We start from the raw sequence: 20489 nt of genomic DNA on the forward strand, positions 1-20489 counted from the left end.
GGATATTCTCCACCGAAGTTATTTTTCAATAACTTCTTCAACAAGAAACTTTTTATACCCAAACATCAATCGTCAGCTCGAAGTATAAACGTAAACAAAGAAAAACATTCAATGAGAAGTTTTTCTTTGGTAACCTAACACAACTCCGACGAAAGTGTTTACGAAACAAAGCAAACCTTCTTCCACTCGTATGTGTCGTTGATTTTTCAACAAATGCACATACCCAAATGCTGTTTGGTAGCTTATATACCAACAACACACAAAACCGTGCCAGTGTTTCTCAAATAGAACATTGGTGGCGTTTATTTAATTGGGATAGCTGTTACAATTTTGATTTTTCAAAATAGTCTGGCTTAATCCCTTTTGTTGTTTTAATATTTAAAACAACAAGTTTATTAGTGGAGAAGGTTTGGCATTGTTCGCCAAGGGGTAAGGCAAGGAAGACTAGTTTCGATCCACGCCACTGGATCTCATCAGTTCCCTTTGTTTCTTGTTTGTGGATATTCTCCACCGAAGTTATTTTTCAATAACTTCTTCAACAAGAAACTTTTTATACCCAAACATCAATCGTCAGCTCGAAGTATAAACGTAAACAAAGAAAAACATTCAATGAGAAGTTTTTCTTTGGTAACCTAACACAACTCCGACGAAAGTGTTTACGAAACAAAGCAAACCTTCTTCCACTCGTATGTGTCGTTGATTTTTCAACAAATGCACATACCCAAATGCTGTTTGGTAGCTTATATACCAACAACACACAAAACCGTGCCAGTGTTTCTCAAATAGAACATTGGTGGCGTTTATTTAATTGGGATAGCTGTTACCAAAGAAAAACTTCTCATTGAATGTTTTTCTTTGTTTACGTTTATACTTCGAGCTGACGATTGATGTTTGGGTATAAAAAGTTTCTTGTTGAAGAAGTTATTGAAAAATAACTTCGGTGGAGAATATCCACAAACAAGAAACAAAGGGAACTGATGAGATCCAGTGGCGTGGATCGAAACTAGTCTTCCTTGCCTTACCCCTTGGCGAACAATGCCAAACCTTCTCCACTAATAAACTTGTTGTTTTAAATATTAAAACAACAAAAGGGATTAAGCCAGACTATTTTGAAAAATCAAAATTGTAACAGCTATCCCAATTAAATAAACGCCACCAATGTTCTATTTGAGAAACACTGGCACGGTTTTGTGTGTTGTTGGTATATAAGCTACCAAACAGCATTTGGGTATGTGCATTTGTTGAAAAATCAACGACACATACGAGTGGAAGAAGGTTTGCTTTGTTTCGTAAACACTTTCGTCGGAGTTGTGTTAGGTTACCAAAGAAAAACTTCTCATTGAATGTTTTTCTTTGTTTACGTTTATACTTCGAGCTGACGATTGATGTTTGGGTATAAAAAGTTTCTTGTTGAAGAAGTTATTGAAAAATAACTTCGGTGGAGAATATCCACAAACAAGAAACAAAGGGAACTGATGAGATCCAGTGGCGTGGATCGAAACTAGTCTTCCTTGCCTTACCCCTTGGCGAACAATGCCAAACCTTCTCCACTAATAAACTTGTTGTTTTAAATATTAAAACAACAAAAGGGATTAAGCCAGACTATTTTGAAAAATCAAAATTGTAACAGCTATCCCAATTAAATAAACGCCACCAATGTTCTATTTGAGAAACACTGGCACGGTTTTGTGTGTTGTTGGTATATAAGCTACCAAACAGCATTTGGGTATGTGCATTTGTTGAAAAATCAACGACACATACGAGTGGAAGAAGGTTTGCTTTGTTTCGTAAACACTTTCGTCGGAGTTGTGTTAGGTTACCAAAGAAAAACTTCTCATTGAATGTTTTTCTTTGTTTACGTTTATACTTCGAGCTGACGATTGATGTTTGGGTATAAAAAGTTTCTTGTTGAAGAAGTTATTGAAAAATAACTTCGGTGGAGAATATCCACAAACAAGAAACAAAGGGAACTGATGAGATCCAGTGGCGTGGATCGAAACTAGTCTTCCTTGCCTTACCCCTTGGCGAACAATGCCAAACCTTCTCCACTAATAAACTTGTTGTTTTAAATATTAAAACAACAAAAGGGATTAAGCCAGACTATTTTGAAAAATCAAAATTGTAACAGCTATCCCAATTAAATAAACGCCACCAATGTTCTATTTGAGAAACACTGGCACGGTTTTGTGTGTTGTTGGTATATAAGCTACCAAACAGCATTTGGGTATGTGCATTTGTTGAAAAATCAACGACACATACGAGTGGAAGAAGGTTTGCTTTGTTTCGTAAACACTTTCGTCGGAGTTGTGTTAGGTTACCAAAGAAAAACTTCTCATTGAATGTTTTTCTTTGTTTACGTTTATACTTCGAGCTGACGATTGATGTTTGGGTATAAAAAGTTTCTTGTTGAAGAAGTTATTGAAAAATAACTTCGGTGGAGAATATCCACAAACAAGAAACAAAGGGAACTGATGAGATCCAGTGGCGTGGATCGAAACTAGTCTTCCTTGCCTTACCCCTTGGCGAACAATGCCAAACCTTCTCCACTAATAAACTTGTTGTTTTAAATATTAAAACAACAAAAGGGATTAAGCCAGACTATTTTGAAAAATCAAAATTTAAAAAAATTAATATTAAAAATCATCTTCGCCCTAATAGGCAAAATTTTCAAACAAAACTCATTTTGTTTATATTTAATTTTTATTTAATTTAAATATTTACATCAAAACTAAAAGGCTACACCTAAATTATGATTAGTACAGTTTATATTATTATGGATAAGTCGTTTTAATTCTATTCGTTCAGAATTACGTACATTTATATATTTTAAGATAATAAATAAATATATTATAACTTAAATAATTGATAATAAATTATCGAATCGCATAAATACGTACATAGATACATACATACATATGTATACAAACGAAAAAAGTAATACTATTTACAAATTTCCTTAGGAGACTAGTTGCAGGGTAGCGTGAATTAAAACTGACAGACAAACGTTCGACATAAATTACACAACTCGTATTAATATTAATTACAATATAATTACATAAATTACTTAAAATATCTATATTTTTATTGAATGTCTCTTAACATATTTATGTGTTTATATGTATAAATATAAATGTAAAACTTTATATCTGTTATGACTTAAAATATTATTGCCCATTTTTTGTTTGTTTGTTGGCTGCATTTCCCCTTTTACTTCATGTAGTAACTACTGGGCGCTCGTCCCGAGGTGTAGGTGCTCATTGGTATTCCCTGTGGACCGGGTATGTGACTGCTGCCCACATGAGAGTGAGTCGATGATTGATTCTGAGAGCCATATAAACGATCGACACTTGTACTGCCGATGCCATTGGCTGATGGCTCATAATCGACATCATAGTAAATTCCAGATTGATTCTAAAAATGTAAAGCCGGTGACATTTAAGAGGGCGTTCCCTGTTACACATTTTTTGACTTACCGCTATACTGCCATTACTGCGTGATTTGGGGCGTGGTACCTGGAAGTTTCTACCCAATAAATCTGTGCGATCTTCTTCTTCACTTGAGCTTGAATTATCCAAGGTTCGCATACCATTCGAACGTGAACTGAGTCCCAGTCTTCTGAAACAAAAGGTATATTAGCTAAATGTGATCTCAGGGTTTATAACGATGAAATACGCACTCATACCGTGGCAATGGAACCGGCGGTGCCAAAGTGTTGCTCTGTGGATGATGCATTTGTTGCATGGTACTTTGCATTGACATACCACCTAAAGTACCCATTCCCAGAGTCTGTAAATTGGGATAAGCAAACATGGCCGAAGAGGGTCGTGTAGGTCCACCAATTGGTTCAGCCTGAAAAAAAAAACAAAACGAAAATTGATAGAATCTCTCTAAATAATATAATTTTCATCTTACTCCGTAATGATTGGTCTGAGCCATAACATCAGCAATTTGAGCCCAACGCATGCGATCCTCCAAAGTAACTTGATAACCCGGTTGAGGCAGTGCCGCCGATTTTAGAGGCGCCGTATTCATGTAACCAAATACCGGTGATCCAATTGCATTCTTTTGTTCTCTCTGCCATCTTCTCGACCACATAATCAAACATACCAATGTCAGAACAATTATTATAACAGCCAGCACAGAAGCACCTATGGCCACACCCAAAACTTCACCATCAATTTCACATTGCCCACCATAGTGGCTTGCATCACAGGTACATATTTGATTGCCTTCTTCGTTGTAGCTACAAACACCACGACTGTTGCAATATGTTTCAGGACATGTTTGACATTCACGACCGGATCTGTGCGGCTGATCAGACCACATATCTTTGGTACCTTCAGGACATGTGCAACGATAACTACCCCATACGTTGGTACAAGTGGCAGTCGGATGACAATCATTTAAATCTCTTGCTTGGCATTCATCTAAATCACGTAGTGGTGATATGGCACCCTCGGGAGAACTAACAAACAGTACAGAATTTCCAATGTTATTGTTGCGACGATGCAGAACACCCAATAAATGCTTCTGGACATCACTTCTCAAATTGGGTCTCAGGGTTTCAACACTTTCATCCAACTAAAGAATATTGAAGTTTATTGAAATATTAAGACGCTGAATCTCATAGCGATTTATATTTACTTACCTTAATTGTTAGATTTACAAAGACACCACTGCCACCAAGATTGGGATCACGATAAATGTTGTTGACTTTAGCTTCCATAAATTCATCCGAGTATGGGGTCATTGACATAGCAGAATCAATCTGAAAAAGTATTGTGGACCAAATGTTATTTTATAATACATCCCATAAAGGAGAGAACCTATGCAGGCAAGTTCTGTATAGATAGGAATATATACTCATCAAAAATAACACTTACTAACCCGTTTTTTTTATTGCAACAAGGACATGTCGCCTGACTTTTATTATTTAACTACTAATAATGGGTTAGTAAGGGGTTTTGTAAGAGGTATTTTTGCTGGGTAGATTAGGGTAGCCCCAAAAAACAAATTGTTTATTGCAATGCTCACGCTCTAATTCTTTTGATCCAAAAACCAAAAACCTTAAATATGAAATTTTATGGCTATAGTTTAACGTTAATCAGTGCCCCCTGAGCGATCTTTATTTCCATAGCAATTTATATGGGGCCAAAGGTGAATTTTCGCCATTGATTTTGTTGATGGTTCGAGGATCTTAGTGGTCCAACTCTTCTCCAACAAAATTTTTCAATATAGGTTCGAGTTTTTGTATATGCCACATATGACGGTACCTCCAGATTTTCGGCATATTGTTGGTTTTAGCAACATTTTTACTAGACTACCCATAATTTCTAGGGTGTGGAAAATATCAAGCAACTGTCCTGACTGAGTTTAACATGGCAAAACCCACGACATATCTTGGTCCCTCGTGTATCACAAGTGGACACTGACTTCCCCGTTGTGTCACCTGGGGAGCTGCCTTTAACAGCCCTTAAAGAGAGTGAACTAACATGTGCCGCACGTTCACCCAAAAGAACGATAACAACTTGGGTTGAGCGTTGGGCTAGTAACACACCCTATGAAAAAAAAAACAAGTAAAAAGCGTTAAGTTCGGCCGGGCCGAACTTTTCATACCCTCCACCATAAGATATTCTGAACTAAAATGGAATAATTAGTTTTCATTCCTGTCCCCAACTTTAAGTGGGTACGTTAAAATGTCAGATAATGTACATAAAATGTTTCATTCGGTAGGCCCTTTTTTATGGTGCCTATATCTAACTATGTATGTTCACAATTTTTCGTGGGCTAGAAATTGGGAGGTACCGTTATATAGGGGTTATAATAAAACATGGACCTATGTTGACAGTTTTTGATGGGAGCCTCTTATGTCAAATAACTCCTAATTCGGTGTAGCTAGAATCCTCAAAATACCGCAAATCAGTACATAATGTGGGAACTTCAATTGTCATTAACAGCTAGTTCGGAGGTATGTTGGCTACACGAAAATATGAACTTAAATGAACAATTTTTGTTGGCTTTTAAATTTCAAATTGCAGAAAGTTCGTCCAAAAAATAAAGCTAAGGTACGGAAAATCGGGAGGTTTGTTTTGGGGCTATACCAAAACATGGACCTACGTTCGGTTAAACATTTTAAGCAAAATCCTCAAGGTACCGAAAATCGGGAAGTATCGTTATATTGGTGCTATGTTGAAAATTGTTGATGCAGATGTGTGGTGACCACTACAACCTTCAAATGTCAAATTACCGTTAGTTCGGTTAAACATTTTAGGTAAAATTGCCAATTACTGAAAATTGGGAGGTACCGTTATATGGGAGCTATATCCGAACATGGACCTATGTTGACAATTTTTTATGGAGAGGTGTTGTGACCACTAAGAACTTCAAATGTCAAATTACTGCTAGTTCGGTTTAATATTGTAGTTAAAATCATCAAATTACAGAAAATCGGGAGGTACTTTTATATGGGAGCTTTATCAATACATCGACCTTTCTTGACAATTTTTGGTGGAGAGGTGTGGTGACTTGTAGGTAAAATTCTCAAAATACCGAAAAACCGTTATATGGGGATACCGAAATCCGTTATACCGAGGCACCGTTATATGGGGCTATACCAAAACATGGACCTACGTTAATAATTATTTCGAATATAAGTTTTTTGGTCACTAAGAACCCTAAATATCAAATTATAGCTAATTCGGTCTAGAAATGTGACTTTAAACGTCAAAATACCTGAAATCGGGCGGTAACGTTATATGGGGGCTATTCCAAAACATGGACCTATGTCGACTAGTTATATAAGTTTATTGACATTTACGAACCCTAAATGTCAATTTATAGCTAAATTGGTCTGTAAATGTAACTAAAAACGTCAAAATGCCATAAATTAGGGGTACCGTTATATGGGGGCTATACCGAAACGTGGACCTATGTCCACAACTTTTGTTATATAAGTTTATTTACACTTAAGAACTCTAAATGTCAAATTATAGCTTAATCGACCTGAAAATGTAGCTAAAAACGTCAAAATACCGTTAATCGGGGGCACAGTTATATGGGGGCTATACCAAAACGTGGACCTATGTCCACAAGTTTTGTTATATAAGTTTATTGACATTTAAGAACCCTAAATGTCAAATTATAGCTACATCGATCTGAAAATGTAGCTAAAAACGTCAAAATACCGGAAATCGGGGGTACCGTTATATGGGAGCTACGTGGACCGAACTTGACAAAAGACGCATTTTCCCAAAATTTCAGACAATTTTGGTGGAGAGGTGTGGTGACCACTAAGAACTTCAAATGTCAAATGTTCAAATTACAGCTAATTCGGGTAAAACTTGTAGGCAAAAATCTCAAAATACCGAAAATCAGGAGGTACCGTTATATGGGGCTATACCAAAACATGTACCTATGTTCATAATTTTTTCGAATATAAGTTTTTTGGTCACTAAGAACCCTAAATATCAAATTATAGCTAATTCGGTCTAGAAATGCGACTTAAATCGTCAAAATACCTGAAATCGGGCGGTAACGTTATATGGGGGCTATTCCAACACATTGATCTATGTCCACTAATTTTGTTATATAAGTTTATTGACACTTAAGAACCCTTAATGTCAATTTATAGCTAAATCGGTCTGAAAATGTAGCTAAAAACGTCAAAATGCCGTAAATCGGGGGGTACCGTTATATGGGAGCTATACCAAAACGTGGACCTATGTCCATAACTTTTGTTGTATAAGTTTAGTGACGCTTAAGAGCCCTAAATGTCAAATTAGAGCTAAATCGGTCTGAAAATGTAGGTAAAAACGTCAAAATACCGTAAATCGGGGGTACCGTTATATGGGGGCTATACCAAAACGTGGACCTATGTCCACAACTTTTGTTATATAAGTTTATTGGCACTTAAGAATCCTAAATGTCAAATTATAGCTACATCGGTCTGAAAATGTAGCTGAAAATGTAGTTATATGGGGGCTATACCTAAACGTGGACCGATATAGCCCATCATCGAACTTGACCTGCCTGCAAACAAAAGACGCATTTTTCCAAAATTTCAGCGTCCTATCTCCATTTTTGTGGATGCTAGAGTGATTACCACAGACGGACGGACGGACGGACGGACGTGCACAAATCGACTCAGAACCCTGATCAAGAATATATATACTTTATAGGGTCGCAAATGAGTATTTCAATGTGTTACAAACGGAAAAACCAACTTAATATACCCTCCATACTATGGTGGAGGGTATAAAAAAGAAAAAAAAATAAAAACAAACTCCTCTAACGTTGACAATTCCGGCAAACGTTTTAAGCACCATGCTCTACGAATCTGCACCTGCGATGACAGGACTGTCTATAGTACAAAGCTAATATTATCGCCTTACAGGAAGAGCGATAGAATAGGGCAGATGTAAAGATCACACACGATTACGTACTATATTATAGCTGTTATGAAACGAAACATGAGCTAGGTATTGGATTTCTGGTAAATCGGAGGCTAAAAAATATAGTGTACAAATTCACTCCGGTTGTTGAGAGAATTGCCACAATCCGTATAAAAGCAACGGTTTTTAACATCAGTCAAAGAAGAGAAAGATGAAGAGACCAAGGATATATTCTATGAGCGCCTAGAGAGAGAGAACATATGACCGCTGTCCTAGCCATGACATTAATAACGTTCTAGGAGATTTTAATGCTAAAGTCGGGATGGAAATATCTTTGGTCCTACGGTGTGCAAGTTTAGCCTTCATGAGGTAAAATCCGACAACGGAAATAGGCTGATAGAATTTGCAGCGGCACAAAATTGTAGTGAGCAGCACCTTGACATACACAAGATCACATGGATATCCCCAGATGAGAAAACGGGAAACCGGATCGATCATGTTGTGATAGACGGAAGACATTCTTCCAGTGTGTTAGACGTCAGATCGATTCGAGGAGCGAATATCGATTCGGACCAACTCCTTGTAGCAGCCAAGGTACATAGTCGTCTTAATTTTATGGCAAAAGTGCGATATAACAAAAGTCGGAATCTGGATGTCGAGAAGCTGCACAAGCCTACTCCGCTGAACTAACTCACATGCTGAAAGATAGCACTCATTGTCTCGATAATGTGGAAGCCCAGTGTCACTGTCTTCAAACTGCCCCAAAATCTATACTTGGGAACCAAAACCCACCACCTAAAAATCCATAGTAAGATCAGGAGTGTCGTAAGTCTACTGAAGAGAAGAACGGAGCATATAGAACAACCCTGCATGCAGTAGCTATACGAGGCGCCAAGGAAAAATATCGTGAGAAGAGAAGAGATAATGTGGAAGGGCAGTGGCAAAGAATATACGATTCTCCTCAAACTGCCGCAAAAGATATACTTGGGTAACAAAATCCACCACCCGTCGTAAGGCTACTGGAGGGAAGAACGCGGCATACAGAGCAACAAGATGCGCCGAGGAAAAATATCAGGAGAAGAGAGTCAAAGCGTATTTTCAGCAGCCACATACGCACCATAGGTCTGTAGCGATTTTTACCTTAAAACAGTTGACATTCATGCTTAAACAGTGGTTTTTGTACGTCAAAAATCACCACAAGTAGCGGGAAAACCACCAACTTGGCAACCCTGATTTTCAGGTGTCAGAATGAAGTCCCAAAATTTTTCCAGAGTGTAAGACACAGACTGAAGGAAGCGCTATCGATATTTTGCCAGCTCTACACAAAACATTAAAATGCAATTGTCTCAAAACGGGCAAATGGCGTATGGAACACTTAAGCATGACACCGACGATATGTCTCCTACACATCGCATACAAAGTTCTGTCGAGCGTACTGTGGGAACATCTAAAAACAATGCGGCTTTAGACCAGGTAAATCGACAAATGACCAAATCTTCGCACTGCCACAAATACTAGAGAAGACCCACGAAAGACAGATCGGCACATACCACCTGTTCGGTGACCATAAGGTCGCCTTCGACGGCCCAATTAGATCAAAGGTGTTCAAAGATATGTCTGAGTTTGTCATCCCTGCAAAACTAATACGATTAAGCTGGATGACATTGACTGACCCATGATCAGAGGATAAAAATAGCACTATATTACCGGCCTCATTACCTAGATGACATAGACATATAAGGTCGATCAACGCTTGTCTTAACAAAAAAAAAATGGAGAAAGTGTCTGCCAAAGCGGGTCTGGTAGTCAACGGCAATAAGACGCTTGTCGTAATAAAAAAATGGAAAATTTGAGAAAGTTTTTGCCAAAGCGGGTCTAGTAGTCAACGGCAATAAGACGAAGTTAATGGTATCAACTCGCAAGACATAGTAGATCCGGATCAACTGTGGATCTTGATAACTACAATTTTGAGGTAGTAAATGAATTTATCTACCCCGGTACCGCCGTTTGAAAACCCAACAACATCAGCTTGGTAATAAAGAGAAGAATAACATTGACCAATGGATGCTACTTTGGTCTATGCATGGTGGAATAATAAGGTGTAGAGCCAAAAACAGCTGATCTTCATACCAGTTGTCAAAATGCGTTATTGTGAATAAAATCACATACAAAATGTAAACAAGCAATTCACAGTAATGCATTATTGTGAGCAAATTTGACGTTTGAAATGATTTGATGTAACACCTTCTTATTCCACCATGGGTCTATGTAAACAGTTCAAAAGCAAAACCACCACCAGTAATAAACTCGCACTCTACCGGGCACTGATACTACTATGGATCCGAAGCATAGGTACTTGCGAAAGCAGATGGGGCAGAACATGGTGTGTTTGAGAGAAAAATTCTTCAACAGATTTATGGACCAATATGCGTTAACGGTGAATACCGGCGTCGTACGAACCACGAGTTGCCAGCCTACCGACATTGATATACATAGTAAAACATATCGAGTTACAACGGTTGCGTTTGCAGGGTCATGTCAATAGGATGGATAAGGTGAACTTGCCTGAAAGGCATATGAATGCGAGCCATTTGATTGTATACGACCCAAGGGAGGGCCTAAACTCCGATGGAAAGACAAAGTTGAAGCACATATCACAAAACATGGTATCCAAAACTGGAGAAGAAAAGAAGAAGATCGGTTCATCTATTAGGCTTTCTTAGTTCGTCTTAGGGAACAAAACGTTCTGTTTAAAATACAAAGCCATCTAAGTAAATACATATGTACCCGTAATTTGACATTTCAGGTTCCCTGCAGTCACGAAAGTTGTCCGCCAGTGTTATTCATTCCGTTTGTAACACATCGAAATATTCGTCGAAGACCGTATAAAAGTATATATCTATATATATATATATATATATATATATATATAAATATATATTCTTGATCAGCATAAAATTCCAAGTCGATGTAAACATGTCCGTCTGTCTGTTTGTTGAAATCAAGATACACCTCGCAATATTTAGATAGAGCTCTATAAATTGGTACAGAAGTTTTTATTACTCCTAGGGTGTTTGGTAGTGAAAAATGGTCCACGTCTTCATATAGCCTCCATAGGACGGTCCCTCCCGATTTTGAAGGTTTCAGCGTCATTATAAAACTGAAATGGATGGCATTTGGTCTTCGAGAGAAGATAATTATCAGTATAGGTCCATATTTTTATATAGCCCCCATAGAAGGGTACCTACCTAGTCTTCTTTGAGGCTACAAAAATTTCCCCCAAAAATTTGTCAGTGTAGATCCACGTTTTGATATAGTCTCAATAGAACGGTACCACTTGATTTTCGGTATTTTGAAGGTTCTTACAACATTCTGTCAACGAAATGACTGAAAATTGGTATTTAGTCTTCTTTGGAGCTGCAAAATTTTCTCCCAGAAATTTGTTAGTATAGTTTTTATATAGCCCCCTATAGAACGGTACCTGCGGATTTTCGGTATTTTGAAGGTTTTATCCATGTTATCTTAACGAAATGGATGAAATTTGGCATTTAGTCTTCATTGGGGCTACAAACTATTCCCCCAGAAATTTGTCAGTAAATGTACACGTTGTGATATAGCCCCTATTGAATGGTACCATCCGATTTTCGGTATTTTAAAGGTTTACCGTAATCGATAAAATTACTACAAAACAGAAATTTGTCGTTATAGGTGTACGTTTTGATTTCTGTATTTTGAAGGTTTTAGACACATTATCAAGCCATAACGGCTGAAATTTGTTTTTTTTTTTTGGTCTTCGATGGGGTTACAAAACGTTCTCGCTAAGATTGATAGATACATATCGACGTTTTGATATAGACCACATAGTAGAGGTATTGTGGGTTCTCAGATTGGAAGGTACAACGATACCGCTCGATGTCACTTAAGCGACTGTGGGTAGAAGACCTCCACGCGGAAAATGATCAATATAGGCTCATCTTTAGGTATATTCCCCATATGAAGGTACCTCCAGATTTTACGTATTTTGAAGGTCGTACACTACGGTAGTTATAAAAACTATGTCGGATTATTATTATTATTATTTCGGATTTGTTTAGGCGGCACTCTAAACATCGGGACATCGATGTTTTTTACCCATTCAGAATCCGAAATACCATATGATTGTCATTTCATTTGGTGGTTTTAACTCAAAGGGAAAAGATCAATGTCGAATTTTCACAGGCAGCACGCCTGTGTTAGATTTTAAAATTGCCAAAATTTGAGCACAACCGGAATATGATAACACGTGCTACTGGTCCCTCAAAATACAGATAATATTAAAATCCGAGCCGATTTTCAAAATTTGTGTAGGATTAATTGATTAGCTGTAATAAAGAACTGGTAAAATTTTCTCATCGATTGGACAATAAATGTGGTATGTAGAGCGATTTCGTGAAAATTCGCATTTGACCCTATACAAATTACTATGGAAACTTCCGCAGTGGCACGTGTTAACATATTCTGATTGTGCTCAAACTACTAAAATCTAAAAAAAACTAAACACTTTAGTCCGTGTTTAGACACACGGGAAAGTTAATTCAGTTTTTAGGCAATAGGGGGTAGGAAAGAGTATTGAGGAGCTCTTTCCTCTCCGCTCTCTCCCAAAAACTCAATTTACTTTCCCGAGAAATTTGTGTGTCTAAACACAGACTTAGGGGGTGCCGCCTATAAAAATTCGACATCGGATTTTCCCTTTGAGTTAAAACTATCTTAATGTATACACATCGTCCAAATGAAATGACTATCACATGGTATTTCGGATTCTGAATGGGTAAAAAGCATCGATGTGATGCTTGTATGTGAAAGTGATATTCCTCAGTTAGCGTTGCGGAAAAGCTAAGTACTTTCATTAATAAAAGGAAACTAATTGTTCCATTTTACTTCAATTCAAGTCGTGGTGGATGGTATATACATAAATGTCGGTCCGGCCGAACTTAACGTCGCACAGTGTTGCCGCGTGGACAAAAATCAAAAAATGTGAAGTTAACTTTTACATATGTTTATGTTTTTTTCTTACAGTATAACCATCCGATACAACGAATCTGAAAGAATTTTGTCGATATGTTCATCCATAATGAAGTTATAGCTCTTTAAATATGAAAAAAATATTTCCCAGGTAATCTAAAGCGATAATCATATGAAAATTAGACGACATTTAAACAAAATTTTGTGAAAAGTTTGTTGATAATATTAAAAGTTTTGGATGGGGATTTGATGGGTGGGCTATAAATTTAAAATTTTAGTACAAAAAGTTGACATCAACTGCACATGGGCAAAGTTCCGTTATCAAGAATTAAAAATTTAAATTTGTTAAAAAATATATAAATTCTTAATATTTCGTAGAATAGATATTTTGATTGCCACCTATTGCCACCTTGGCTCTTGATTTCCGTTAATTGGGCATCTCTTCCGAAGCGAAATATGTAAAAACATTCTGCCCATCCCTGCAACCTTCTGAGATATATCGGTTCAGATTTGTATATAGTCTCCATATATATCTTTCCCCGATTTTGCTATAACTCGGTCAATTCTGATCGAACAGCCTTCACATTTTATATGTGATATTTTCTTAGACCCCTGAATATATTCACCGGTTATCGTAAAAATCGGTTCAGAGTTGGATATAGCTCTCATATATATCTTCCTCCGATTTTGCTATAATTCGCTCAATTTTTGATGAATACCCTTCAAATTTAACATGTGATGTTCCTCAGGCCCCTGTTCAGTTGTAAAAACATTCTGCCCATCCCTGCAACCTTGAGTAACATCATAAAATCTAATGTGTGATATTACGTATACCCTTATTCAAACAAATGATGTGGGCAATTGGAACTGCGTAGTGAATTAGATAGTTCCATATAGATCATTTGGCACAATTCTACTGATGACATTAAAATCCCAACCCCATGTCAATCAGGAATCCACAAGGCTATATGCAAGGTAGATGCTCGGGTGAAGGTGTATTTGGCAAGCACCACTTATCTGGAGAAGTGGGGCATGCACTTTGACGACAAACTGAGTAGTTTATGAAAGTAGAGCTAAAAATATGAGACACGTGTATCGGCGTTTTTAACGTTTACATCAGAAAGTAACGAAAGGAGGCGGGGCAAGTTCCGCCTATTTCTAGTTTTTTTTTTTCGAAATATAAGATATCTTGGAATCCTTGTATTTTAGGTATATAGTGTCTTTGGCAACTTTACAGAGAAGGATGTGGGGACTATTTTTGTTACAAATTTTAACCCTCATCAAAGGGCTCTTTTTCGTCCTTTTTTCGAAAATCGTTCAAAAACTCTTTTAAAATGTGGTCGTATCAAATCCAAATATTCTACGAAATTGTTTGCATTTTATTAAATGTCTCAGAATACACCAAATCTCTAAATCTTATCTAATCGCCAGGAATCTCTAAAAATGAAAAACACGTTTTAGGGTTAAAGTCGGACTTCATCTGAGTTTATTCAAAATTGTCCCACAAAACACAAGTTTAGAGAGATGACGTCAAAGGTCCATAGTGACGTCAAATTTCACTATGGTTCACCAAAGAAATAAAATGTCTATTTATATTATATATCATGGAAACATTAGTATCAATTTTGCTGAAAAAACATGAAAATATTTCCAATTTTTTTGATGAAATTGTTTTCCTTCTTTTTTCGAGTTTATACATGAAAGTAATATGAAACTTGGTTCTAGGTGAAAAGTGTCAAAAGACGAAAAATTCTACACAATTTCACTATGAGTTTCAGAATAAACCATATATCTGGGTATACTATTTTCTTAAGAAAATTAGATTACAAATATATATATATTAGGCCGGGGCGATTTGAAAACCTTAATGGGCCCTCCGCGTTTCTTATTCCTGGGATTGAACTGAGGAAAAACGTCCATTAGACCATAGGTCTACGGTGAAAATCGAGCCTCACGATTTTGACTTTAAGTTTTTTATCCACGTTTTTTTTGGACATTTTGGCATATAACAGCCAAACCATTGAGATTTTACATCGAACACATGGACAAAAATTGTAGCGAAGACAGTAATTAAGAACTCTCTAATCAGTGATGCCAGATTTGCCGATTTATCGGCATTTTGCCGATTTTTAGTCAAAAAATATAGAAATGCCGATTTGCCGATTTTTACTTCTAAAATGCCGATTTTTAGTTAAGGCAACTTGTTCACATAAAATTTCCGTTTTGTATGAAAATTGTGGTAGCTAGAACTAATTTGGTACAATAACAAAGACAACTATATATAGTAGTATAGTTTGATTAATAATAATATTATTTTTTACATATTATAAAAACAGTTTGAATTTTCTTGATTACCAAAACATGTACTTCAGTATATACGCCAAGGAAATTGTTCAAAAAACGAAATTGTCGAAAAGTGGGTTAGTGGAAATAATTAAAAACTGCACAAACTTTTACATTGAACTTTGTTGTCAGATTTTGAAGCAGTTTAATTTAGAAAATAAATTTAAGTGCATAGCTTCAATAAATCAAAGTTTTATAATAAATGGAACAGAAGATTCATTTTTCGACATTATAAAGGAATACGAATGCTTTATAAATCGAAAAGCAAGAATCACGCGAACTTTCACGTTTAAATTTCAGAAATTTGTTTAAAGATAAAAAAGTAGAGTTGATAGAAATTAAAAAAAAAAAAAATTGTGTGAATTAATTTGTGCAAATTCTGAACCATTATTTCCTATGTTGTCCAAATTTATTAAACAGTGCCGAAATCGATTAGTTAGGGACTCGACGGATGGAAGTCTCTTTACTAAAGACTACTTAAAATTAAATAAGTCTAAGGGCCATTATTATATATGTTCTTTTACTATCTGATGGATTTGAAAACGCAAAATAAACCAATTTGGAGGCATTAAAAATATAATTTTTACAATGAAAGTTAATGCAAAGAAGCTCCTCCGTGCAATTCAATCATCACTTTTAACTTTGAGTTTACCGGCACGCTATAAATCTGTTCGGTAAATTCAAACTATAACAAAAGAAGACTTATAATAATGGGGGTATCTGTTATAATGTTGTCATTAAAAATGATTTGTTACAAATATTTATTACAAAATATTTATTACAGAAATTGAATTTAATTGTAAACCAACATCTCAAAATTCCAATACAACTAGTAAGAAAGTGTCAATCGGCTTTGCTGACAGAGGTATACCCTCAGCCTATGTGAATTGAAAATTTCTTCTACGGACAGATCGAATGTTTTTAGGTCTTTTCTGAATTTTGCGGCCATTTTTAGACATTTGAACTTGCCGAAAAATGTGGATTAAAATTTAAATTCAAAAGTGTTGTGGAGCTGGTACTTAAAGGATTGGACTGACATGAGAGTTATATCTTTTCGATAGATATCGCGTCCACTAGTCATTTCAGTTGGTCATCGCATAACTTTTGGAATCGGTTGATCAGTTCGAGAATTATCGCGCTCTACAGCCACTACATTTGGTGCCATAGGGGTTGTTACACCTCTCGGGCTATATTCTCAAGAAGTATGGAAAAAGTTTTTACCGTCATAATGGAGGCAGCGTATACAAATTGTTCCTACAAAAACCAAAGCGATTCGAGAGCAGGCCCTAAACTGAACTTATCCGAAATTTTGTGTATTGTATTGGAGCCTCATCTAAGTCTGGTAGATATTTCACGATGTGCAAAGTATGGACCAAATAGGTTACTCTCTTCAAGACTTATCGTACGCAAAAATTTTCCGAACTTTTTTTTTCGAACTTTTGTGGGAGAGGTACCGGAAGGAGTGGAGCGATATTGCCCATCTTCGAACTTAAACTAAGTTTGGACAAAATATTACGAAAGCCAAACTTTGGAAAAAATTGTTCGAGAGTTATCATTCGCACCAGTCAGCCAGACAGACAGACGGGCGACTCCAAATTGTCTGAAACACATTTCGTCCAAACTTACTTGGGGTCTAAAACCATTATTTCGATGAGGTACATTTTGCCCGTATGAAAGTTTATATACCCTCGTTAGCATAAATGCTGAGGTTATAAAAACAATCACCTTATTAATTAACCTCTTAAGACAATATTTGTATACGTTTTGTTTAGCTTCACTGAATTGAAAATATATTGATCTCATATATACAAGTACTTATAAATATACACTACATATGCATATGGTAAAACCATTTATTTTCATACATATTTTGAATTGGTTTATGAATTTTGGTTTTTGAATTTTGAATTATTGCCGTGTTTTATGAATTGTTAATTGTTATGTTGTACTTAAAATGTTATTTTTTAAAGTTATGCTTATTAAATAAAGCGATAATTTGAACTGAAATAAATGTTTTTTAATTTGCCGATTTTAAAAATTTTTGCTGATTTTGGCACCCGAAAAGTGCCGATTTTCGACCAAACTTATCTGGCATCCCTGTCTCTAATACATCGCAAAAACATTGGAACGCTCCTTCAGGCAGTTTTGGCCTTGAGAAGGTGCAAACTTTTCGAAAAATGTCGATAAATGGCACTGTGCTACAAAAGTTGACCAGACAAATACTCAAGCGTTCTGATGCAAAATTATATCGTGTTGGGATCCATGGACAACGACAATGCCTTTAGTTCGTTTGGGTCACTTCGTTTTATTTTTTTATACCGATAAAAGTAGTGAAAATCTGGGTTTCTTACATTTTCAAATTTAAACGGGCATATCTTCTTTTTTCACAACGGATTTCTATCTTTCAAATTCAAATTACAAATGGAAAAATTAGAATTACAAATGAAATAATTCGAATTACAAATGAAAAAAATCAAATTACAAATGAAATAATTCGAATTTCAAATGGAATTCTCAAATTACAGATGAAATAATTCGAATTTCAATTGGAATTCTCAGATTACAAGTGAAATGTTTCGAATTTCAAGTGAAATAATCAAATTACAAGGATGTATTCTTTCCCCTTTACTCTTTAACATCTACTCTGAAAAAATATTTCAAGAGGCTCTTAGCAACGTTCAAAAAGGTATATATTTAAACGGAATGTTCCTTAATAATATAAGATATGCGGATGACACAACAATACTGTCTGATAGCATGCGTGGACTGAAATATCTAATGCATCAACTATCCACATACAGCCAATCTTACGGACTAAAAATTAATATGCGAAAAACTAAATACATGATAATAAGCAAAAACAACAGTTACAATGATATCACGCTGCAAGTACAAGACGCCTGCATCGAAAGAGTAAAGAGCTTTAAATATTTTGGATTTAATATCAACGAGAAATGGGATTGCTCAGGAGAAATTAGAAGTCGCATAGAAATGGCAAGAGACGCTTTTTATAAATACAAAAAAATTTTGTCAAGTCATGATATTAATCTCACAACAAAGCGACGATTTATAAAAACATATGTTTGGTCAGTTCTGCTATATGCCGTTGAGACATGGACTTTAAAATCAGCAGACATAAAAAGATTGGAAGCATTTGAAATCTGGATATATAGACGTGTACTGAGAATATCATGGACTGATTTCATACCAAATGCCGAAATCCTGAGAAAAATGCACTGCGAGAGGGAGTTGATCGATTTGATAAAGAGAAGGAAGACAGCATACCTAGGACATATTATGAGAAACCCCAAATACAAATTGCTACAAAATATACTACGGACAACTATTGCTGGCAGACCCGAAAGAGGAAGAAAAGAAACTATATGGCTAGACAATATCCAAGCATGGACTGGAATTCGGGATTCTGCAAGACTTCTAAGTGATGCTAAAGACAGGGATGCCTTTGCAGAGATCCTGAAAAACATATGAAATTATAATATCTTAAGCATATAATTAATTTTTGTAATATTGTTTTGGTCGCCTATAATTCGAAAACCGAATTGGCAAATAAAGAAGAAGAATCAAATTACAAGTGAAATGTTTCGAATTACATGTGAAAATGGTGTAGTTCATTGTCGTGGTACTCATACAAAAATTTGTGAAAATCGATTCGGATTTTAATATTAGCTATATTAGGGGCCCAAAATTGCCTATAATTGACCATATATGCATATTGGAGCAATATCAACATCTGGCCCGATTTTCACAAATTATTGTAAGATTTGTTTTTCAGCCACAACAATGAACTGGTAAAGTTTTTTCACCGATTGGAAAATAATTATGGCCTGTAGAGTGATTTGTTGAAAATTCGCCATTGGCGCCCGTACAAAGTATGTACTATGGAAATAAAGATCGGTCAGGGAGCAAGGGTTATCGTTAACCGATCATCATTAATTTTTGTAGAAATCGTTTTTTAGCCACAACAATGAACTGGTAAAGTTTTGGACCATAAACGCGGCCTTTAGAGCATTTTCGTGAAAATTGATCTTTGGTCCCATACAAATTACTACGGAAACAAGGATCCCTCCGGTGGCACGGGTTAACGTTAACCGATCGCCATATATAAGATTTTTTGATCAAATGGAAAAAATTTAGGTGATAGGGGTTTCAAAAAAACAATTTTGTCATTTTTGGGCCGCCCTAATACACATATCGTCCCGTAAATATAAATGAAATAACAAGGAAGTCTTCTCGCATATCAATGGGTGCAACCTCTTTTATACCAGCTCAATGATAGGGGGCCTACTTTTTATAACCGAGTCGAACGGTGTGCCTTAAGGCACCTCTAGTAGAGAAGGGGGGTACTTTGCCTTTGGAACTAAAATCCCCGGGTAATGGTTTATTTTGTTCGTGGTGTTAGAATACATTTCTGGATGACCCTAGAAATAATACGGATCATATTTATGTTTTGCCTTTCAAACATGACCTAAGTTAATCGAAGATTCTGAAAATGACAGCAAAAATGATTTTTCTCGTACTTACAGCTCTAACAGATTCAAAACTCAATTGTCCATAGGGTTCGCTTGTGCGATCGGCCAATTTGTTATCCCAAACAATGCGATGCTCATAGATGCGATCAACTCTCATACCGATGTAGAATGTTATTACCCTGCGACAGGGTTCGCGATGTTTACGACGTGAATAACCTAAAAAAAGTTCAAACATAATAAAAATATTCACAGACATTTGTTGGAA

At 36.1% G+C, this 20489-nt stretch overlaps 1 protein-coding gene across 4 annotated transcripts in view; it reads right to left on the minus strand.

Moving 5' to 3' along the window:
- Positions 1-2741: 2741 nt before the first annotated feature.
- Positions 2742-20489, minus strand: part of pwn (calcium-binding EGF-like domain-containing protein pawn) — a 155485-nt gene continuing 137737 nt past the window's right edge. Inside the window, exons 5-10 of one of the 4 annotated variants that reach the window (XM_073991397.1) lie at positions 20277-20440; positions 4649-4768; positions 3913-4581; positions 3683-3849; positions 3474-3612; positions 2742-3411 (exon numbers count right to left, since the gene is read on the minus strand). In XM_073991397.1, coding sequence (XP_073847498.1) covers positions 3208-3411; positions 3474-3612; positions 3683-3849; positions 3913-4581; positions 4649-4768; positions 20277-20440 — 1463 coding nt within the window. In that variant the 3' untranslated portion in view covers positions 2742-3207. Of the gene's footprint in view, positions 3412-3473; positions 3616-3676; positions 3850-3912; positions 4582-4648; positions 4769-20276; positions 20441-20489 lie in introns of all 4 variants that reach the window. The other 3 variants (XM_073991396.1, XM_073991395.1, XM_073991394.1) reach the window with 3 other exon arrangements.

This window comes from Musca autumnalis, unplaced genomic scaffold (assembly GCF_047663935.1).
Source record: "Musca autumnalis isolate F117 unplaced genomic scaffold, ASM4766393v1 scaffold_5, whole genome shotgun sequence".
Taxonomy (NCBI): Eukaryota; Metazoa; Arthropoda; class Insecta; order Diptera; family Muscidae; genus Musca; species Musca autumnalis.